The following is a 24393-nucleotide window of genomic DNA, read 5'->3' on the forward strand; positions in this document are numbered from 1 at the left end:
ATCAGAACCCCTTGGGCCTCTGTCTAGTGAGGAGACGGCAGAATCCCTCTCCTCCAGAATAAAATCCAATATCATTTTCTTTTAATAAAGATATAATAAAATAGACTTTCAATATCCCAGTAGGGTGAATGTATGTTCATTAACAAGAAAGGGGGAAAAAACTCAGGAGGACGGCAGTCTTCACGTAAACCGACTGGCATTTTGTCACGTTGCCCCACGTTTCGGTTGTGGGAGCCGAAAAAGAAGGAGAAAAGGTCCCAATTGGCGGTTTTGGAGATGCAATAAAAGTTGAGTGATAATGAAACAAGAATAGACTGCTTCTTGTTGAAATATACATGCTAAAGCTTAAGACAAAAGTAAGCCTTCTTGGTATCGTAGTGCTTTGGTTATCTGTAGCCCCACCCCCGGCTGGCTGGGTCAAAAGGGAGAGGACTGCTGGTTGGCTCCCGGCGGCGGCAGTGGGCGTGGACTCATTTGCAGACGTATCTCTCCACGATCCGCTCGCACTTCTTGCAGGTGACGTAGCAGCACCAGTGGTACTTGCAGTGGCAGCGCTCCACCAGCTTCTCCGTGTAGGGGTTGTAGCCGCGGCCGCAGCACATCAGGTCACAGCTGTCGCTGCCCAACGACGTTTTGTTGCACTGCCTGGAGACATCAGAGACAGAGAGGGACACGTTAAGGCATTTGGACGTTTTGTTGCACTGCCTGGAGACAGCAGAGACGGAGAGGGACACGTTAAGACATTTGGATGTTTTGTTATACTGCCTGGAGACAGCAGAGACGGAGAGGGACACGTTAAGACATTTGGACGTTTTGTTGCACTGCCTGGAGACAGCAGAGATGGAGAGGGACACGTTAAGACATTTGGACGTTTTGTTGCACTGCCTGGAGACAGCAGATGGAGAGGGACACGTTAAGACATTTGGACGTTTTGTTGCACTGCCTGGAGACAGCAGAGACGGAGAGGGACACGTTAAGACATTTGGACGTTTTGTTACACTGCCTGGAGACAGCAGAGACGGAGAGGGATACGTTAAGACATTTGGACGTTTTGTTGCACTGCCTGTAGACAGAGCAGAGACGGAGAGGGACATGTTAAGACAGTTGGACGTTTTGTTGCACTGCCTGGAGACAGCAGATGGAGAGGGACACGTTAAGACATTTGGACGTTTTGTTGCACTGCCTGGAGACAGCAGAGACGGAGAGGGACACGTTAAGCCATTTGGATGTTTTGTTGCACTGCCTGGAGAAAGCAGAGACGGAGAGGGACACGTTAAGACATTTTGACGTTTTGTTGCACTGCCTGGAGACAGAGCAGAGACGGAGAGGGACACGTTAAGACATTTGGACATTTTGTTGCACTGCCTGGAGACAGCAGAGACGGTGAGGGACATGTTAAGACATTTGGACGTTTTGTTACACTGCCTGGAGACAGAGCAGAGATGGAGAGGGACACGTTAAGACATTTGGACGTTTTGTTACACTGCCTGGAGACAGCAGAGACGGAGAGGGACACGTTAAGACATTTGGACGTTTTGTTACACTGCCTGGAGACAGCAGAGACGGAGAGGAACACGTTAAGACATTTGGACGTTTTGTTACACTGCCTGGAGACAGCAGAGACGGAGAGGGACACGTTAAGACATTTGGACGTTTTGTTACACTGCCTGGAGACAGCAGAGACGGAGAGGGACACGTTAAGACATTTGGATGTTTTGTTACACTGCCTGGAGACAGCAGAGATGGAGAGGGACACGTTAAGACATTTGGAAGTTTTGTTACACTGCCTGGAGACAGCAGATGGAGAGGGACACGTTAAGACATTTGGACGTTTTGTTGCACTGCCTGGAGACAGCAGAGACGGAGAGGGACACGTTAAGACATTTGGACGTTTTGTTGCACTGCCTGGAGACAGCAGAGACAGAGAGGGACATGTTAAGACATTTGGACGTTTTTTTATATCCTGCCTGGAGACAGCAGAGACAGAGAGGGACACGTTAAGGCATTTGGACGTTTTGTTGCACTGCCTGGAGACAGCAGAGATGGAGAGGGACACGTTAAGACATTTGGACGTTTTGTTATACTGCCTGGAGACAGCAGAGACGGAGAGGGACACGTTAAGACATTTGGACATTTTGTTGCACTGCCTGGAGACAGCAGATGGAGAGGGACACGTTAAGACATTTGGACGTTTTGTTACACTGCCTGGAGACAGCAGAGATGGAGAGGGACACGTTAAGACATTTGGACGTTTTGTTATACTGCCTGGAGACAGCAGAGACGGAGAGGGACACGTTAAGACATTTGGATATTTTGTTGCACTGCCTGGAGACAGCAGATGGAGAGGGACACGTTAAGACATTTGGACGTTTTGTTGCACTGCCTGGAGACAGCAGAGATGGAGAGGGACACGTTAAGACATTTGGACATTTTGTTGCATTGCCTGGAGACAGCAGAGACGGAGAGGGACACGTTAAGACATTTGGACGTTTTGTTACACTGCCTGGAGACAGCAGATGGAGAGGGACACGTTAAGACATTTGGACGTTTTGTTGCACTGCCTGGAGACAGCAGAGACGGAGAGGGACACGTTAAGACATTTGGACGTTTTGTTGCACTGCCTGGAGACAGCAGAGACGGAGAGGGACACGTTAAGACATTTGGATGTTTTGTTGCACTGCCTGGAGACAGAGCAGAGACGGAGAGGGACACGTTAAGACATTTGGACGTTTTGTTATACTGCCTGGAGACAGCAGAGACGGAGAGGGACACGTTAAGACATTTGGACGTTTTGTTGCACTGCCTGGAGACAGCAGAGATGGAGAGGGACACGTTAAGACATTTGGACGTTTTGTTGCACTGCCTGGAGACAGCAGATGGAGAGGGACACGTTAAGACATTTGGACGTTTTGTTGCACTGCCTGGAGACAGCAGAGACGGAGAGGGACACGTTAAGACATTTGGACGTTTTGTTACACTGCCTGGAGACAGCAGAGACGGAGAGGGACACGTTAAGACATTTGGACGTTTTGTTGCACTGCCTGGAGACAGAGCAGAGACGGAGAGGGACATGTTAAGACAGTTGGACGTTTTGTTGCACTGCCTGGAGACAGCAGATGGAGAGGGACACGTTAAGACATTTGGACGTTTTGTTGCACTGCCTGGAGACAGCAGAGACGGAGAGGGACACGTTAAGACATTTTGACGTTTTGTTGCACTGCCTGGAGACAGAGCAGAGACGGAGAGGGACACGTTAAGACATTTGGACATTTTGTTGCACTGCCTGGAGACAGCAGAGACGGTGAGGGACATGTTAAGACATTTGGACGTTTTGTTACACTGCCTGGAGACAGAGCAGAGATGGAGAGGGACACGTTAAGACATTTGGACGTTTTGTTACACTGCCTGGAGACAGCAGAGACGGAGAGGGACACGTTAAGACATTTGGACGTTTTGTTACACTGCCTGGAGACAGCAGAGACGGAGAGGAACAGGTTAAGACATTTGGACGTTTTGTTACACTGCCTGGAGACAGCAGAGACGGAGAGGGACACGTTAAGACATTTGGATGTTTTGTTACACTGCCTGGAGACAGCAGAGATGGAGAGGGACACGTTAAGACATTTGGAAGTTTTGTTACACTGCCTGGAGACAGCAGATGGAGAGGGACACGTTAAGACATTTGGACGTTTTGTTGCACTGCCTGGAGACAGCAGAGACGGAGAGGGACACGTTAAGACATTTGGACGTTTTGTTGCACTGCCTGGAGACAGCAGAGACAGAGAGGGACATGTTAAGACATTTGGACGTTTTGTTATACTGCCTGGAGACAGCAGAGACAGAGAGGGACACGTTAAGGCATTTGGACGTTTTGTTGCACTGCCTGGAGACAGCAGAGATGGAGAGGGACACGTTAAGACATTTGGACGTTTTGTTATACTGCCTGGAGACAGCAGAGACGGAGAGGGACATGTTAAGACATTTGGACATTTTGTTGCACTGCCTGGAGACAGCAGATGGAGAGGGACACGTTAAGACATTTGGACGTTTTGTTGCACTGCCTGGAGACAGCAGAGATGGAGAGGGACACGTTAAGACATTTGGACATTTTGTTGCACTGCCTGGAGACAGCAGAGACGGAGAGGGACACGTTAAGACATTTGGACGTTTTGTTACACTGCCTGGAGACAGCAGATGGAGAGGGACACGTTAAGACATTTGGACGTTTTGTTACACTGCCTGGAGACAGCAGAGACGGAGAGGGACACGTTAAGACATTTGGATGTTTTGTTACACTGCCTGGAGACAGCAGAGATGGAGAGGGACACGTTAAGACATTTGGAAGTTTTGTTACACTGCCTGGAGACAGCAGATGGAGAGGGACACGTTAAGACATTTGGACGTTTTGTTGCACTGCCTGGAGACAGCAGAGACGGAGAGGGACACGTTAAGACATTTGGACGTTTTGTTGCACTGCCTGGAGACAGCAGAGACAGAGAGGGACATGTTAAGACATTTGGACGTTTTGTTATACTGCCTGGAGACAGCAGAGACAGAGAGGGACACGTTAAGGCATTTGGACGTTTTGTTGCACTGCCTGGAGACAGCAGAGACGGAGAGGGACACGTTAAGACATTTGGACGTTTTGTTGCACTGCCTGGAGACAGCAGAGACGGAGAGGGACACGTTAAGACATTTGGATGTTTTGTTGCACTGCCTGGAGACAGAGCAGAGACGGAGAGGGACACGTTAAGACATTTGGACGTTTTGTTATACTGCCTGGAGACAGCAGAGACGGAGAGGGACACGTTAAGACATTTGGACGTTTTGTTGCACTGCCTGGAGACAGAGCAGAGACGGAGAGGGACACGTTAAGACATTTGGACGTTTTGTTATACTGCCTGGAGACAGCAGAGACGGAGAGGGACACGTTAAGACATTTGGACGTTTTGTTGCACTGCCTGGAGATAGCAGAGACAGAGAGGGACACGTTAAGACATTTGGACGTTTTCTTGCACTGCCTGGAGATAGCAGAGACAGAGAGGGACACGTTAAGACAGTGGTTCCCAACCTTAGGGTCACGACGTGAAATTCAAATAGGGTCACCTGAATTTTTTTTTTTTTTTTTTTTTTTACACCACACACAATTTAAAACAAGCTAAGATGATTAAGGTCACTTGAGTTTTGTTTGTTTGTTTGTTTTAGTTCCAAGTTTCAAGTGAAAGTGATCATCTCTAAGATTTCAGTTTTGTTCTCTTGGGTGACACCTATGGTGATGAGTGGTAGTTGCAGTTGAGATCCAAAATGTCAATGGGGTCACTATCAGTCATTCTTTTTTTAATGAAAATGTTTGAGATTATAACTTCAAATCAGGATTCTGAGAATAAAGGCGGAATTCTGAAAATGAAGTCAGAATTTTGAGATTAAAGTCTTTCTTTCTCTGGTTGATTTTTTTTTCTTTTTTCTGAACACGATAGCTATGAAAGGCAACATATTCCCCGGCTCCAAACACGATTTGGTTTGTCCTGACCGGGACAATTAAGTTTACAACTCCTCTGAATGGTGTTGTCTAGCACGGTCTGTGTGCAATCTCACAGACCATGAAAGTGCGTGACCAATGTGCCTTTGTGCATTCATTCGGGCCAAACATTTTCCACTTTTTTTTTGGGTGGGGGTCTTTGCTTGGGAGACTTTCATTTGAGAATGCAGAGGCATCTTGAGTGAGTGCAGAATAGCCCTGTCATAAATCACACTGAATACACGGGGGACCCCTCCCTCTATTTAGCTTGCCCTCTCCACATAATTGCATTGTTTTATGATGGCAGAGTGTTAATGAGCAGCATGGTGAGAGAGACACTGGGCTGATGAGCGCTGCTGGAGTGGGAGGAGAGGGAGGAGGACTGGGAGTCATTCAGAGCGCAGGACGGACTCATTACAACGGTGGGACCCCTACCCCCCCTCCCCGTCTCCTTGGTGGGACCCCTACCCCCCCTCCCCGTCTCCTTGGTGGGACCCCTACCTCCCCTCCCCGTCTCCTTGCTGCTGCAGATGGAGCAACAGGACAGGACGGTGTATATATAGTGCGGCAGGAATGATTCCTATGCTCTTTCATACACTTATTATTATTATTATTATTATTGCATTGTATATAATAGTTGATGCTAATATTTAATTATCTTTTGTGATTCTTGTTGGTTTTAGCCTGAGCCTACTTTTTCTTTTCTTTTGTGTGGGAGTACACCGAGAGTTAAAAAGCAAACCAGAGCCAATGTCCTTGTATGTGTACATACTTGGCCAAAAAAGCTGATTCTGATTCTGATTCTAAGCTCTGTGGTTAACTGCGTCCTTTGTGTTCAGCAAGATCGTCTTCACAAATGAACACGCCATTTAATTATTTTTTTGAAGAATTCTCTGAAAATTGCGATTTACAAAAAAAAATCACAGACCTTATTTCAGGCATCGAACCAAAATCCCCCATACAAAAGATCTCACTGACTTCCAGATGAGGGAAGCAGCTAACTTCTGAGGTTGGCCTACAAAAAGACATGGTGATCCCCCTGTGGAACTCTATTCTCCTGCTCACATATTATGCTGGTTTAAAGAGAGACACAACAATGCAATTTAGGAGTAAAGCAGAGCCAGCGGTGCTGCGTCTCCACTCTCCTCACAGGGCCGTGACACTTCCTGTTCCAGAGATCACACACATTAGCCATTAGCTCTGGCGTCACTGCTAACATTCCATTTGCCCCCTGTCCCAAACTCTATGCCGTGTCAGAACCACGGCAGTGTCACTACAAAGAGTAGAGCACAAGTGTACATAACTCTGGACATGGTGGCCACTGGACACAGTGGACAGACATTCTTGGCACTGAGAACTACTGCTGTTCTGTCCGGCTCTCGGGCCTTGTCAGTGGTCAGTGGGTCGGAGCGATCGACGCTGACGAGAGCAAGATTAGAAGTCACTTTGAGGGTGAAGCCAGATACCAGCGTCCTGAAGTGGCCACCAGCGATGAAGGGAACTGAGAACAGACTGTCGGAGCACAGCAGCTGCTTAGCGGGGCTTGTGCTCTGACCGTGTGATCGAGCGTTGTGAGATGGACTGTTTGAACATCGTCCAGACACCCTCGGTCTAGACCAGCATAGGAAATTAACTATTTTAACAAGGGCTGCCCCCCCCCCCCTGTGAAATATGTTTAGAGGGCATTTTGGATCATTTCCATGGTAATTTTATCAAATGTTGGGAAATACCTTAGTTCTTCTATGTTGCATGACATACCAATATTCAATGACTCTTGCAAGCATATTATTTCTAAAAGTTCATAAACAATCACAGTTACGAATCCTGATTTCCTATTGTCTCCAGATGTACTGTGGGTAGTATATGTTGCTACTCGCTATCCAGTTCATCCTCCAGCCCACAATAGTAGACTCTTTGACAGTCCTTTAGGCCCTGGGCAGACCGGGAGAGGGTCAGCGACTGTTTCTATTTCATTTCAATGTGTTTCTAGTCGTGACTCAGCGGGTGGTTTGCATATTAATTTTTTTTCCATGTTCATAAAAAATGTTCCATGTTCATAAGTTAATGTTAGCTAGTGAACTAGCGTCACTGATGTTATAACGCTAAGAGGAGGGTTGCGGTGCAGGTACAGATGCCTAGCTGGCCATTTTGTTTTTCAGGCCTTGGGCAGACCGGGAGAGGGTCAGCGTCTGTTTCTATTTCATTTCAATCTGTTTCTAGTCGTGACTCAGCGGGTGGTTTGCATATTAAAAAATGCTCCATGTTCATAATTTAATGTTAGCTAGTGAACTAGCGTCACTGAGGTAAATAACACTATGAGGAGGGGGCGATGCAGGTACGGATGCCTAGCTGGCCATTTTTTAGTTGTGCTTTGCCAAAAGAAAATAACTCCCGCACTGTCTCCAAATGCAAAAGGTTTTATTAAACAGAAAGAATAACGTTTCGGTCCTAAGACCTTCTTCAGATTCTTGCGATTCTTGGAGAATCTGAAGAAGGTCCGAAGAAGGAAGAAGGACCGACACGTTATTCTTTCTGTTTAATAAAACCTTTTGCATTTGGAGACAGTGCGGGAGTTATTTTCTTTTGATTTAGTCGGGTTTTCCCTCCTCCGTCGCTCCTGTCATTTTTAGGTGTGCAGAAGCTTTTGACCAAAATCCGTACACGCTTTGCAAATAGAGAGTAACATGAAAATAGAGGAAGTTAACTTTCTTTTTACAATTCCAAGGGCAATTTTTGTTTTTGTTTTACATTTTTAATGGGCATTTTCCCCCGAGCCCCCGCTAATTTCCTACCCCGGTCTAGACCCTCATGGAAACAGTTGGATCCCACACACACACACACACACACACACACACACACACGCACACAGGCACACACGCGCACACATCAGTGTTACACGTTCCTTCGATGACGGCCTTGAATTGGGTGCCTTGTGACTTGGCCTAAATATTGTGCAGAGCGAATGTGGCTGCTATGTTCTCAGGCGGGAGATGAGGGATGCATGATGGGACGCAGTGAGTGTACTTGACGTGAAGCATGTCTCCTGGTTATCTATGGAGTGGCCGAGTGCTGAGGGACACATGATGTGACCGTGTCATTATGATGTCGTATGACATAACATAACATACAACAACATCACATGCCATTGAGTTGCCTTGCTTAAGCTTCTGGCATACTCTTCGCGCACGCGCTGGAGGCGGGGCTCCGAGGAGGGCGCGCGCACTCTGCGCAGGCCAAAACAGAACATACTCAGTGCTCAGCTCGCTCCTCCAGGCAGTCTGAATGAAATTGAATGTAACGTTCCCAATTCTATGTATTAAATTCTAAAAAACGACCCTCAACATTTGCGAAGGCTAAGCCACACAACTAGTTCGTTATAATCGAACGTCATGCTTCAAAGGTGACTTTACGACGGTGAGGACTCAATCACAGCAGATATCCACTGATAGCCTACCACGGAGATCTCACAGGCACAGGCAGCAAAACCCGACGCGCTGATAGAAAAATCTCCATGGACGCGCCGCGCTGCGCTCAGGCCTCACCCCCCGACACGCCCCGTGCGATGACGTCATAATCGCCGCGCGCCCTATGCGCTTGGCTGGGCGCGAAGAGTATGCCAGAAGCTTCAGTGCCTGTGTTGGCTGGCAGTCTCCAGTGCAGAGCTGTCCACTTAAAGTGGTGGTAAACACACAGAAAGTGCTCGCATGCAGAGATGTAGAGTGGAGAACCGAAAAGCATATTGGAACGATATCATTCTTATATTGATATTAGCTGACTATCATGTGATTTCATTGTTGTCCTTGTTCGTCTTTATACAGTAGGATATTCCATATTTAACAGATATTTAGACAGGCAATGCTTGTAGAGTTGCTTGAGATTAAATTTGTACATCTTCAGAGAAACTTCAGCGGCCACATCCTAGACGCGTTTCTTGAAAATTCCCATGTCTATCCTATCCTGCTGACTGAGATAGCACCAAAATCCCTCTCTCTCAAGGAGAGAGAACATTGGAAAAAGCAAAAACACTGGCAAGATAGTAGTGTACAGTATTTGCATGTCATATCTGATACTGGTCGGCCACATCTCTCTCTGTGTGAGGCCGTCAGACAAAGGGACTCCTAGTTGCTGCCCACTTATGGCCCATTTCCACCGCTGGTATCAGCGCGGCCCCGCGGGGGGGCGGGGGGGGGGGGGCCATTACTATTTCCCATTTGTGTGGCACTCTTCAAATCGATATCAGCTGAGTGCACTCAGTCCCAAGAATAACTGCATTAGTCACTGGGTCAGATAGCGGCACAAGGAGCCCAGTCACAATGGCCTCATCACTGACACGTGCTTAAACATGCCACAGACAGAGCCATCTCAGGGAGCAGTGCTCGTTATCAGCCAGCCTCCAAACTAAACGCTGCCACCAGGCAGGCCATGCACTTCACTAAAGTCAACATCCTGGACGAGCAGGCAAACAGGATCGCTCATTTCCTATTTGTCGGCTGGGTGGGTCTGTCACTTCAGTTCTGATAATGAGTCTAACTCCAAAACAACAGAGAACTATAACTGCCACCAATAGAGAGAGGCAGAGTGAACGTCACTTCCTGCTTCAGCAGCACTATACCAGAGATTTTCATCCGCCATTTATTTTGCCCTAGAGACAATTCGTAAAATGCCTATAAAAATAGTTTTACTTGGTCAAACCAAACGGTTCAGCTATATTTAGAATCGGGAGAGACCATAGAACATTTCACTGGGACCCAGCAGGGCCGTAACCAGGGTTCCGAAATAGGGGAGGTCCAGCAAGGGGAGGCGGCGCCGAAAAAAATTTGAGGGTTTTTCCCCCCCTTTTTTAGCCATATTTAGAGTAATATATCATTTTAAATCAACATTAGGATTATACTGTTGTGATGTCATTATTCAGTATATTCTCTTTCATGTCACCACCTGCTCAGCTCTCCTGTCAACATAATTGTAACTAACAAACACAAACTGTTTTAGCCAAATTCATATCAAAATGACACCTACAAACACAGGTACACAACCCAAGCACACAAAGTCATCATCGATAATAAAAAAAACATACAGAGGGACATTTATTTATTCCTGATAGGAACGATTGAAAAATAAAATAAAATATATTATGTTGTTTTTAACTTTACACCACCTCTTTTTGTTACTTATTGGGTCATGAAACTGAAACCATGCATATAGCCACCTGCATACCTGACTTCGGGAGCTTGGCAATTGGCATCATGCATGATTAGCCAGTAGCATCCCAACGTGTCACACAGGTAACATTACTTAAGAGACAGACTAGACACTTACTTTCTTGGTTGTTGCTAAAAAATCTGTCAGTGTCACTCACTGTCTGTCGTTCACTCGCTCACTGTCTCGCAGCTCGCTCACCTTCAATTATCTCGCCAGGCAGACAGACAGTCATCACTCACCACCATGCTGCTGCTCTCTCGGAATCAAGTTACCGCGGACAGGGCGTCAGATGACTTCCTGCCTGACCTGCCTTTCGTTTCAAAATAAAAGCGATCCCGTGTTTTTCATGCTTTTCCATGCAGATTGTTTTATAAAAAAAAAAAAAAAAAAAAATTCCCTCTGAAATATTAGGGGAGGTCCGGACCTCCCCGTCCTCATAGCTAGTTACGGCCATGGGACCCAGGGCCGCTGGAAGTCACTTTAAGCAGGGGGTGCTGGGAGGCAGGGAAAAAAAGATTTGACGTTTTTTTTTACATTTTTTTGCCATATTTAGAGGAATATCTCATTTTAAATTAACATTAGGATACTGTTGTGATGTAATTATTCAGTATTTTCTAATTTTCTCACTCATTCAGAGCAAAGAGGGAGATATATAGCATAATGATAATGCTCTATATCTCCCTATTTGCTCTGAATACACCAGTTAACATGACACAGACTTAACATGATAGAAATATTATCAGCAAACTTAATGACTAGACTAATTATTCTGATCTGAATGGCATATATCAAGAAACATTGACTCCTCTCTTTGCTGTATAGTGGGAGGTGCATTTTTGAGTAGGCTATTAAAATAGCATGTCAAGTTCACATTTCTTTATTGCCAGATTAAACAATTCGTATTGGTTGTTGGTTGATTCTACACAACATGTGCGTGCATGCGCGCTTCTTCTTCTTCTCTAGCCTACAAGCATGTAACTTCCTTGATTGTTATTGTTGATAATTCTATTTAAATAGGCTACATTTTAATTTCCCGAAACATTCTTAAACAAGAAAGGAACATAGTGCACTGCAAAATATTTTTTAATTACATTTGTAAAAAAAAAAAAAAAAAAAAAATTTGGAAAAAATCTAGGGGGTGCAGCAGCACCTGCAGCACCGCTACTTCCCGCGGCCCTGCTGGGGCCAAAACTTTAAAAAACAACATCGAAAAAATATTTTCTTTAAACCCGCATTTTTTTTTTAATGTTTTGGTCTGAATGAAATTTTATGCGGTCTCTCCTGTTTCTGAATATATCTGAAGCGTTTGGTTTGAACAAGTAAAACTATTTTTATAAGCATTTTACGAAATGTCTATGGGAAAATAAATGGCGGATGAAAATCTCTGGTACAGAGCTGAAGCAGGAAGTGACGTTCCACTTTGACTCTCTATAGCTTCAAGCTCTCCATAATCCCCCCAATACCATACTCACTCACTCACTCACTCAGTCTCACACACACACACACACACACACACACACACACACACACACACACACACACACACACACACACACACACACACACACACACACACACACACACACACACACACACACACACAAACACACACACACACACACACACTGGTCTGACATGACGGTCTCACCTGTCCTGTGTGCCGACGGAGCCCAGCTTGTCGTTCTTGGTGCAGAAGTCGGGCGAGCTCTGCAGGTAGACCAGCTCGTTCTCCCTCACCGGCCTGATGTCGATGTCTTTGGGCACCAGCTGCTTGCGTGTGCCCATGGGCCGGTGAACCACTTTAGTGGCAGACAGGTACTTGGTCTTCAGGTCCATGGCGATGTCCCTCAGGTCCTGCAGGCCTCTCCAGCAGGTCCTTATGGAGCAGGAGCCAGACACACCATGGCACTTGCACTTCATCACCAGCGCATCTCTCAGGGCCTGCATAGCAAAAACAGAGGCCACGGAGGTTAGATGCAGCATCGTGTAGGACTGGCATACATATGGGTGTTTAGAATTTAGAAGTCTACACAGCAAAAATATCCTACTTTACAAGCCATATAGCTTTGTATGGAGTCATAAAAAAAACATTTTTTTCTAAATTTAAGGGGAAATAATCTGCAGAGATCTAAAACAAGAGACATAATCTTGATAATAGCAGAGCGATTTGCTTTATTTGAAGATATTGAAATGATCTTTATTCAATAGAGGGATTGAATGAAATTAAACTGCACGAGAAACGAGCTAAATGATCTAACCCCATCAACATAAGTTTTCACTTGTTAGAAAAAATACGATTTGAGGACTCCATATTAGATTACATGGTTTGTTAACATGGGAATTTTTTTGGAATGGATTCATGGTGGTTTTTGTAAAAAACCAAAAAACATGTCCAACAACGACATCTTTCAAAAACATCAAATCAGAGTGCATGCGTGCAATCTGCACGCCCATGTTCGAAGGAGGTGCTCCATGCTTACCTGTCTCCCGACTTCGCTGTTGTGTAGGTGCATCAGTTTGTTGGCGTGGGACCCCGCCCTCTTCATCTTCATGGGAGCATCGGAGAACTTGGAGCCCATGACCAGACCATAATGCAGGTTGTCAGCACAGCCGCCCCAGCGATAGCCAGGCTCCGGGATCTCCCCGGGGATAGGGCCGCACGAGCACAGCCGCAGGTCCCCCGACGTGCATGCCCGTGCTATGGTGTGGCTGATGGCTGCCGCCGACAGAGCGTAGACGAAGGCCGACTCCCTTGTTCCTGACGAAATAGGAAATAAATGAGTCAATATTATATCGATTTGAAGATAACGCACCCCAAGATTTTGGGAGATTTCGGCCTGGCCGTAGTGAGAATATAGACCGAGAAATCATACCCGGGTGTTGAAGTAAGAAGCGCAGGTTTGCGCAGGTCTACGGTCTTGTTCACACAGGACGCCGAACGTGAGCAGAACTGAAGCTTGAGGCAGGCACAAGCTGAACTGACGCCTAACCGTTCACACAAGAAGCCTTCTCTTTTCCTCTCAGCGCCTCCTCGGCGCACCTTGAACCCGCCCACACAACTCCCATTGACTTCATGTCCGGCAGCTTCAAGCTTCACGCCTGGAAAAGTAGAACTGAATCCTGAACGATCGCTCCAGCGTTGCTTCAGAGTTTTGACTCTGATGAAGACGTTAGTCACTGCACCTTATTAAAATCCCTTTCCAGTGAATCGAGTGCTCCAGGATCTTCCTTACTTTAGCACTGATGTTGAGTACCTTTGACATACCTTTAAATAATACAAAGTTATTAGTGGGAAACCTACTACTTTAAAAATGAAATATCATGAACTCTGTAGCCAGGTTCATTGTGGCACCTATTTCAGCTGAATAAGCACATTATCGATCTGCTAGTTCAGTTTGATATCATTTTGAGTACATTTCTCTTACACACAATTGCCAAACTTTGCTGCATGTCAATTCTTACAATGTTTTGCTTTAGAGCTGCTACATGTTCTCGTTTTCTCAACTTTTAAGATGATGCTAGTCGTCTCAACGTGACAGTAGTTGTATGCTGAAGTGTGAGTATACTTTCTTCAGTATTGAAAAGGTGATTGTCTGCACTCGGAGCCGGTGAAGAGCCCGCCTCCTGAGCCACATGCACCTCCTGATGGCCTAGGATGCAATCATGCCAGAACCTTTCTCTCCTTTGTCTCCAACACTCTGTGACCTTCTCCGCTTTCCCACTGTCTCAATGAGGGCAAGACGCACTCAGAGAACTGGACTGCTCACACAACATGTCCTCCTCCAACACAGACTCAGAGAACTGGACTGCCCACACAACATGTCCTCCTCCAACACAGACTCAGAGAACTGGACTGCCCACACAACATGTCCTCCTCCAACACAGACTCAGAGAACTGGACTGCCCACACAACATGTCCTCCTCCAACACAGACTCAGAGAACTGGACTGCCCACACAACATGTCCTCCTCCAACACAGACCACTGCTGCTCTCGCTGGCTGCACCCTAGACTGAACATTGATGTAATTGCTGGTGATGTGTGTACATGGACAGCACACATGTTTAAGGCTTGAGACCAAATGGAGGTAAGGAAAGAATCATGCATGACCAAAGAGCGGCTAAGATCAAAGCCATCCTTGGACAGAGAAGAGCCATTTCCTGTCTCCTCAGCCCCAGTAGAGACTGTTCATTTGGCAAATGGCAGCTATATAACCCCCCCCCCACCCCCACCCGCAACCCAGCAACAATCTCTGGCATATTCAAGTTCCTTTTGGCAAAAGAAACAGATAAGTCAGAGGCCAACACTGGAACACACAGAGCAGACAGGCATCCAGTCAGATAATAGTGGGGATTTGGAAATAACCAGCCGGTTGTTAATCAAATGGTATGTATGTAGTATGTACACACACATGCTGTTAGAGTGGAGGATTCTCAAATAATGCTTTTATTAGCCTCTGTTGCAGGCTTTTCACCAATACATGATGGAACAATTTGGCTGGCAAAAAAAAAAAATCAGAAAGTCGAGGTAACATGTCAAATTAAAAACAGAAAAGATGGTTGAAACGGACAGTTTCTTTTGCTATTGGTTATTTTAATACTCGAAGAAAAAGCAGCATCCGCACATTCAAATCTGTGCAAAAATCATTTTCGTTTTCTCCCAATTGTACTCGGCCAATTCCCCCTGCTGTCCCGGTCGTTAGTCCACCCCCTCTTCCAAACTGGCCAGAGCCGTAGACGAGCACATGCTTCCTCCAACACCCGTGCAGTCGCCAGCCGCTTCTTTTCACCAGACAGCATGTACTGTAGCATGTGGGAGGATCATGCTATTGCCCCCAGTCCCCCCCCCCCCCCCCCCCCTCCCCGAAACAGGCACCCCGACCGACCAGAGGAGGCAGGAGGACTCATACCCCACCAGCTTCCCACCCGCAGACACGGCCAACAGTGCCTGTACGAATGTCTGACCAAGCTGGAAGTCCCACTTCCCGGTAGGCAAGTGCTTTTACCTCAACACTAGCCAGACACCCGAGGCCACCAAGCGTGGTCATGGACATTGTACAGAGCAGCCATAGACCGTATCAATATATAGTTAAGTTAAGTTAAGCCATAGACCGTATCAATATATAGTTAAGTTAAGTTAAGCCATAGACCGTATCAATATATAGTTAAGTTAAGTTAAGCCATAGACCGTATCAATATATAGTTAAGTTAAGTTAAGCCATAGACCGTATCAATATATAGTTAAGTTAAGTTAAGCCATAGACCGTATACATATATGGACGTAGCTACCGTGATGTCACCCATTGTTTTTTAGACTCACGCTTTGAAGCCTCCAGGTTGGCGTTTTCCACCATCGCCATCTTGGTTATTTGGAGCCAGAAGTGACGTGAATTTGGACGAGAAGAACCGCAGTGTGGCCTGCTATTGGTCTGTCATCGGCAAGCTGTGCGATCACTGGACGGGCGACCTGTCAATCACGCCCCAAAACATTGTCTTTTCTATCATCTAATTTACTCTAAATAGGAACATAATTGATCAAAGATGAACATTGTGCTGTATTGAAGAAGACTTGAAACTGGCGACTGACGCCATAGACTCATTAGGAAAGGCCATAATCAAGTGAGAAATACACCCATTTTCCCATTCTCTTCCCTGTAACCAGACTTCTTTTTCCAGCCAGTGGGGTCGCCCCCTGCGGGCCATTTGAAAGAATGCAGGTTGGAGTTACCTCCGCATTGGCTTCACAAACAAGAGCTATAGGAGCTAGCCCACTGAGGAGCAGCTCTGCTGTGATGTCAAACTGCTGTATCGATGAGCCGTACCTCTGTCGAGGTCTGGCCGGTACTTGGGCGCGTCGATGGCCATCTCGATGGAGGAGCAGTTCCAGCGCATGTCGCCGAAGGTCTTCTGGCAGGTTTTCTTGACCTCGCGCGCCGCTTGGATGATGGTCTGCATGAGCTCCAGGTTGCTGCGGCACAGCTGGGCTTGGGAGGACACCAGGCCAGGAAGCAGCTTACAGTGTTGGGTCTGGTTGATGTGTAGCGAGGCAGCTGTATGTGATAGCGCTCTGCAAATAGAGGGAAGATGTTGAGTTCAGTACAGGGTAGGAAATTAACTTTTTTAAACAAGGGCTATTTTTGCCCCTGTGAAATATATTTCTGGGGCATTTTTTATAATTTCCAGGGCAATTTTATCAAATGTTGGGAAATACATTAGTTGCACCTATGTAGCATGACAGACCAATCAATGACTCTTATCCAAGCATATTTTATTTCTAAAAGTTCATAAACAATCACAGTTAAAGATCCCCATTTCCTATCTCAACAACACTGTTGATTGTCCGGCATGTTATTAATGTACTTGACAAAAACATGAGTGAACTAACTGGCCAGCTAACTTGTGCTGCCTGTCACTGAGGTAAATAACGCTAGTAGGAGGAGGGGCAGGGGTTGTATGGATGCCGAGTTGTCCATTTTCGAGTCACGCTTTGCAAATACAGAATAATGTTAAAATACAGAAAGTATTAAACTCTTTATTTTATGGGGGCATTTAAAAGCCCCCGTCACCCCAATTCCGAGGGCAATTCTAGATTTTCTAGGGGCATTTTGCCCCGAGCCCCCGCTAATTTCCTACCCTGGTTCAGTATACACACCGACTGTATGTTCTTACATTGACTGTATGCCCTTTTCATCGGTGTCATGCTAACGATGGTGAAGACACCGGCGCCAAGCCTTTACGTATGACAGGTTTATGGATGTAAATGAAAAAGAGAGGAATAGGGGATACTGGCGTATGTTGGCTGTTTGCTGCGTTTGACTCGGCTGTGTGTTTGCCATTTAAAGTCCTTGTGTACACGCATTTCGAACCTCGGAGACAGATCTACTTAGAACAAACAACTGACAATAAATCGAAAACAAAGAATCTACTTAGAACAAAACAACTGACAAATCGAAATGTTGGCACGCCTCGCGGCGCAGAACCATCTTATCACTGTGCAGATCCCCAAGGATGTCAGCTGTGGATGAATAAAATATATGTGACACCTTCTTGGCACGGGTCTTTTCTTTTGTTTAAGCACAGAAGAGCCCCCCCCCAACATATGCCAAAAGAGATTTCTTTAAAAACCCACTGAATTCTGGTCCACTTTTAGCTGAGTAACTACCTAGGATTCCTCCCTGATTGCCCCCCCCCCACCCCCCCACCCCCACACCACTGGAAGGCTTTGTCCCCTGTGGCCTCAGTTTGACACACATCTTCTGTTTATAGTCCATTAAAGGGTGCACAGATTTCATTTAAACAATTTCAACTTATTGAGGATTAACTTAATAGAGAGAAGCCACAGGAGGAGGCTCTGATCTCTGCTTTTTCTGCGTCCCAGCCGCTCTGCTGAGGGTTCGTGAGAACCGGGCAGCTCCGCCTGCACCTTGGCCTGTTTCGGATTAGGGGCCCGGGTTGGCCCGCCACTCGGTGCCCAATGATAAAGCTGTGGCTTCTCCCGTGCGCTCGCGGTAACCCCGGCCGCTCTGCGCTCGCGGTAACCCCGGCCGCTCGCAGGTGTTTACAGCCGCATCTGTTTTGCATCGTAAGCGCTGTTAATTGTCAAGGTACTGTGAGAGTCCCCCGCTTGGATTTTAGCACACGCCATCCCCGGTCTCTCTCGCGGGCACATCTGCTCGAGTGTAAAACGCCACAAGCTTCACAAGAACTCAAGAAGATAAAAAAAAACAAATAAGTCATAAAGTATGAAGATGGGGGGGGGGGGGGAACAAGAAGAGAAGATACACAGATCATTTGTGCAGCAAAATGCCTGAATGAATATAAATACCTCACAGAAAAAACACCCCCCGACCCCCAAAAAAAAAAAAAGTTGACCTTACATATTTTCCAAAACTGTTGCGACTTGTTGACTGTTACCGTAATCCCAATCTGGGAACCCAGAGTCTATTTTTATTTGAAAAATAGACTCTGGGACAGCCCTACCGTTTCCCCCAGCTTCCTGTACAGCGCGCCTCTCCTGCCACCGTCACTTCCTTTTCCGTGTCCGTGCTCCACTGTTTACAGTCTAAATAGCAACTTGCGCCGCGACTTTCCAGTCATTTTCCACTGTTGTTGTAAAATGAGTTGACGTCTTCTATGCAGTGTGTTTATGCATTAACGTTATTAGCAAATAGCCGAAACGGACGCGGAAAAGGAAGTGATGGTGGCAGGAGAGGGCGCGCTGTACAGGAAGCTGGGAAAAACGGTAGGGCTGTCCCAGAGTCTATTTTTTAAATAAAAATAGACTCTGGGTTCCCAGATTGCCGTAATCCAAACAGTGCGGCGCGGAGTACAAGCGGGAATCAACAAGCATCTCTTCTTTCCTTTTCATAAAACATTATTTTTCATGATGACATTTTTCTCCAGTGGACAACACACACACACACACACACACACACACACACACACACACAGAGTGAAGAGTGATGTCACTTGGCACGCGCCCCAGTTCCCCCGCGCCACCGTGACGCCCCATCATTTCTTCTCTTATTTCCTGTTGCACATCTTCTCATTATCGTACATTAGGGCGGCAGAACTTAGGACTGCAGTATTTGTCCACCGGAGCCGCATTCAGAACGAAAACAAAAACGTGTCCATTTATAACCTGCTACTCTCTAACTGTCCCTTTCATCACAAAGCCTACCCGTGCACACAGCATGCAGCGTTTTCCTTGATCAGGATCAGTGATGTGGAGGCTCATTTCAAAAGCCTGCCATGGCCCTTCCACTCATCCACATTGACACATAGAGAGGCAAAGTGACCGCCTACTTCCTGCTTCAGAACTGTACCAGAAATGTCTATGGGAAAATAAATGGCGGATGAAAATCTCTGGTACAGTGCTGAAGCATGAAGTAGGCAGTCACTTTGGCTCTCTATTTCAACACCCAAAATGGTACAATATGCCTTCTTGTTCCCATAACACTATAGGTTAACAATGCAATGTGAATTCTCTCCCGTTAATTCAATGACTTTTGAACACTTCCAATAAATCTATATTGATGTGGCTGGAGGCGGGAGGCCCATTTCACCCTAAACACGACTATTCCTGATGTAACTTGCTTGAAACATACAGCGATATTGTCAAACTTCATTACGTCATTGGTGGTGTCGTTATTTGAACGTAGGCGTTTAAAAGGCTGGGGGAAAAAGCATAGAGCAGGGGTTCTCAAAGTGCGGCCCGCCGACCATTTGCGGCCCCCAGGAACGTTTCTAATGGCCCACGATGAGACATGATGGTATTTATGGTCTGATTCTAGGTTGACTGTCTTTCAGAGGCTTCAGAGGCCTCAGTTTTATTTAAAGCCAGAGTGAAGTTTCTGAGATCATATATGAAACTCATGCTAACTTGTCGAGAATGCAAAATTTTCATGAGGGGGGGATTTTTTTCTCCCAAAGGTGTCCTCTTTTTCACAGCCTAATGTTGGAAGGTGTGTGTGTGTGTGTGTGTGTGTGCGTGCGTGTGAGAGAGAAATGACAGATGGGACCCCCCCCCCCCTCCTATAGAAAACACAGCATACGTTTCTCACATGAGTCACAGCTGGCATGAGGTTTAGTCTAGAATAGACTCTCAAAGAAAAGATGTGTTTTTGGAATGATTCTGTGTTCTGTTTATGGGTCGGCTAGTCAATCCACCGTTGGGTCGCTAAATTGTCCCCCTCAGTCATCCAAACTTTGAGAAGACCCCTGATCTAGAGAAAGGGATGGGTGTAATAGCGTTGAGCATATACTTACAGCCATTTGATGCCAGAGCAGACCTGAGACAGCAGCAGAGCCGTGAGCACACCAAGAGGCAGAACATGAGAGGTGCTCCTCATGATTAGAAAGAAAGTGGCTCCAGGTCAGACGGGACAGAAAGGCGGGCGGCTGGAGGGCTTCTGGGCTCAGGGGAACACTCAGAGGTCAACTGTCATGGCACGGCCTCCTCTTCTGAACTCTGTTATGAATGGAGTCAGAGCGTGCTTAGTGCCGTCACACAGGTTGCCAGTTGTAGCATTCTCACATGAGTGCTGAAAAGTGTTCCTCGCCCCTTCGCTTGATCAACTGAACTGATGAATAGGGATGAGCTCTGGAGACTTTAAAAGGCAAGTTTTAGATCTGAGATGATAACAAAAGCAGATAGAATCTGAAGAAAAGGAAATCTGATCAACATTACCTTAATTCCCTTCAAGTCAACACGCTCATAAATCATTTGCACAATAAATACATGAGTCTAAAATGGTTTAAGAAGTTCATAATAGGATTGTGCTTTCTCCGTGAAATAATTGCAAACTTATTTATTAACACTACCAGTGCACTAAATAGAAAATCCATGGTAGTATTTCAACACTATATAGGCTCATTCTACAAGCAAGCAAGCAAACACAATAAGTAATTGCATTGCCCTATAACAAAAATCACTATATAACATTCTGACAATCACTTAGTGTGTCTGTGGTCCTCACATCTACACATCTCTTTTCTCAGTAAATCACAATAATGAATTTCTATAGCGAGGTTATAGTGACTTTATAGGCTACTTATTTTATACTATATTTTGTTGGTATGATATCTCTATAATATTCTCCTATTATATATTATATAGCTGGAAGTTGTGCTCTGACATTTAGCCGCATTGAGCTCTTATAGGATTAAGCCTAGTTTGTTTTTGTAAGGACGAATTTAGGAAAGGTAGGCTACTACATTCACAAGAACTTTTGCAATAGTTGGCTGAGAGAGAGAAGCAATTCCAGGCGATAATTTTGGCTAGACTGAGTAATCTATTAAACTTACTGGTTTATTTGCAAAGTTCTGCCCTTTGCTATAAAAGCTGCTGGAAATGTAACATATTGTCTCCTCTCCTCCACTTTGGAAAATCTTAAGAATTTGGGTTTGGCAATCACTGTGTGGCTGTGGGAGCCTATAGATCAGCGCATCAGAGGCGCATTATCTGATAGGCTTTGTGCTGTTGATAAGGAATGTCTTTGAAGAGCGCTTAAAAATGTGTGCATCAAAACGCCCTGTGCTGGCCGATTAGCGCTTTAAAACAGATAGTTCCGTTCCTCCATGCTGATTGGTTGAGTCGCGATAAACAAACACCTGTGTAACAATTAATTTAAATATTAATGCGCCAACCGAAACTCACCGCTCACACTGTGTTGCTTGGCAACCACACGGGTACGCTAGGCTACTGTTCAAGGACTATATAGCCTATAGCCTATATATTTTTTTTTTGCATTCTTCTTTTTAATACAATGGTGTGTTGCTGCTTGGCCTCGTGCCTAACAAAGCCTCTGGGCTGTTTTAAATGCACTGAGAACCACGGCCTCCAGTGGCTTATTATGCTTAAATTTACATTTGGTCAAAGTGGCTCGAATGGCATGTCTTCAGTTCCCACAAGAAGATGAAGTGCTGATATCTGCACTCACACACCATCCGATGTGTGTCTTTCATCGAGCCATTACACAGGCAGCGCTACTGATTGGCACGTCAAGTGGCCTATTAATCTATCCTAGTTCCTAATGATTAGTGGGAACCTCATATATTATGCAGCCTAACTGAGAAAGATGAACAAGATCAACCGCAGCCTTTTCAAAGCGGATAACTTTTTTTTGCAATAGCTAGCCTTCAGCTTTTTATTTTCCTCCCCCAGTAGCAAATTAACTTACAGTTTTCTTAAACAAATTGCATTTCAGTTGCTGTCTATTTAGGCTAAAATTAAGTAGGCTAGGTCTAGCCTAAGATAACGGTTATCAAATTCGTGGCATCTAAACAGCGGAATAAAGTTTCCTAACCTTTTTCAGGTCGGTTACATAGGCTATCAGCTGCGCTTACCTAAACCACTGCGGTCGCTAAAACGCATTGTATCCACTTAACAAGCATAATTTGAAGCATAATATCACTATGTAACGTATATAGCCTATAACTTTGATCCCCCAGTCAAACAAGTTTGCACCTCACCTTTGACGGTGCGCGCTGCAGCTTTCAACGTTGAATAAAAGAAATAAACTGTCAACGCGGGTCGATATAAATATCCTTTTTGGAGCAGCAGTCTCTGTGTTGGTATCAGCCAGACGCATTGGTAAAATCCAGCCCGGGGTGATGGAGTAGCTCCAGCCAGGTACGCATGGTTTCCAGTGAGCGGTGTGTGAGCCACAGCGTGTCCGTGTGTCGGTGCGTGTCTGCGGCGGAGGAGCGGAGGAGGAGTGGGGGCTGGAGGGGGCAGAGCAGCCCTAAGTACTGCGGCCCTGCTTTGATCTCACTGCTGATGTCACACCTACATTAGCATAACAAAGTGCACCCAACAACTACAGCTACTCGGAAAACGTACCTATGATCATGATCATGTTTCTAAAGGGGAGTAGGCTATAGTGTGGTTGTGCAAGAAGCTGCCTTATTGTATAGAATAGTATTTTTTTTATATATAGCCTAGCTATAGGCGATTATATATACAGTCCATGCTATAGACTATATCTCCTGCATGTGGCATCACTTTATATTTCCTATAATCAGTTCAAAGGGCTTATAGCATCACCACAGTAGATGTACATCATATATCTACACACCATTATGCTACACATAGCCTACACATGTTCTAACTAGATGATAGATTACATTAGATAAAAACAAAATTCATTCTACTGTGTGTTTCTCAATGAGCTAAGTGACCTTATTTTTTTTAATCTCCAATTTCATCACAATATCCCTATATCATATATCATTTAAAGTTGTGTTGGGATAATTATATAGTATCCTCGTAAAAGGTATTATTGGATTAGTAATAAGCTTGTTGTTATAGTGAAAAGGGAGCTAATTTCTTTATTTCCTTTTGCCATTCATCATTTTACCAACCCACCTTCTTCTTCTGTGGAAAACAGAGGGCTTAGCCTATATTAATCTACAAATGTATTACTATTTTCTTTACACAGCCCAGCCCACAGCTAATACAACAAGCTTATTTGTCATAAAAAGCTTGAAATCATCTATCATTGTCACTAAGCTTACTGCAGTGATAACTGGAGTATAATGGTTTAAAAGGTTTACGATGGCCTATAAATCAGCTCTACATTTTATAGTTATACTGCCAAAATGTGGTTGTTTATAGGCTACCATTGATATGAAACAAGAAATGTAACATTTCTGTTTCAAAATTACAACCTGAGATGATGAAGTTGATGAAATAAGTCATCCTATTAAAAAAAACGAGTGAAAATATCCATGTTCTGGAAATCCATTGAGAACCTGGTTTTCCATTCAGACTCTGTTGACTTCTTAGTGCACATCCAACTACCACAGTAGTAGTAATTCAATAATGTACCTGCTTTTCCCCTGGTAAAACTCTGATCCTGGACACTCCCTTGTTTGTAAACAAGTTGCCTTCATAATGAGTGTTTCCACAAGTAATACTGTATTTAACTTAAGGGAAATGCCATAGTAGTCAAATTCCTGGTAATTAACACTGCTGTTTACCCTTTCTGTAGTTCTCAGCAGAGGAACGGTGAATTTGAAGTTTAAATTATTTCCAATTTGAAAGTTAAATTATACTACTGTATAAATACCAAGGCATCTGTTAAAATCCAACATATTGCTTTTATTATTGTGAACATCACAATGCAATTTACAATAAATTGTAAATGTGTTGTGGTATTTTTATAGTATTGAAAAT

The 24393-nt window shown here is 45.2% G+C and overlaps 1 protein-coding gene across 1 annotated transcript in view; it reads right to left on the reverse strand.

The window, feature by feature from the left end:
* The window catches only part of wnt11 (wingless-type MMTV integration site family, member 11), a 23274-nt gene extending 423 nt beyond the window's left edge, over positions 1-22851 (reverse strand). The window contains exons 1-6 of the mRNA XM_083639100.1: positions 22689-22851; positions 20484-20685; positions 16538-16782; positions 13198-13475; positions 12366-12658; positions 1-645 (exon numbers count right to left, since the gene is read on the reverse strand). The exon at positions 1-645 is cut by the window's left edge and continues 423 nt beyond it. Coding sequence (XP_083495226.1) covers positions 471-645; positions 12366-12658; positions 13198-13475; positions 16538-16782; positions 20484-20566 — 1074 coding nt within the window. The 5' untranslated portion in view covers positions 20567-20685; positions 22689-22851 and the 3' untranslated portion in view covers positions 1-470. The remainder of the gene's footprint in view (positions 646-12365; positions 12659-13197; positions 13476-16537; positions 16783-20483; positions 20686-22688) is intronic.
* Positions 22852-24393: the final 1542 nt, after the last annotated feature.

This window comes from Poromitra crassiceps, assembly GCF_964638095.1.
Source record: "Poromitra crassiceps genome assembly, chromosome: 1".
NCBI lineage: Eukaryota > Metazoa > Chordata > Actinopteri > Beryciformes > Melamphaidae > Poromitra > Poromitra crassiceps.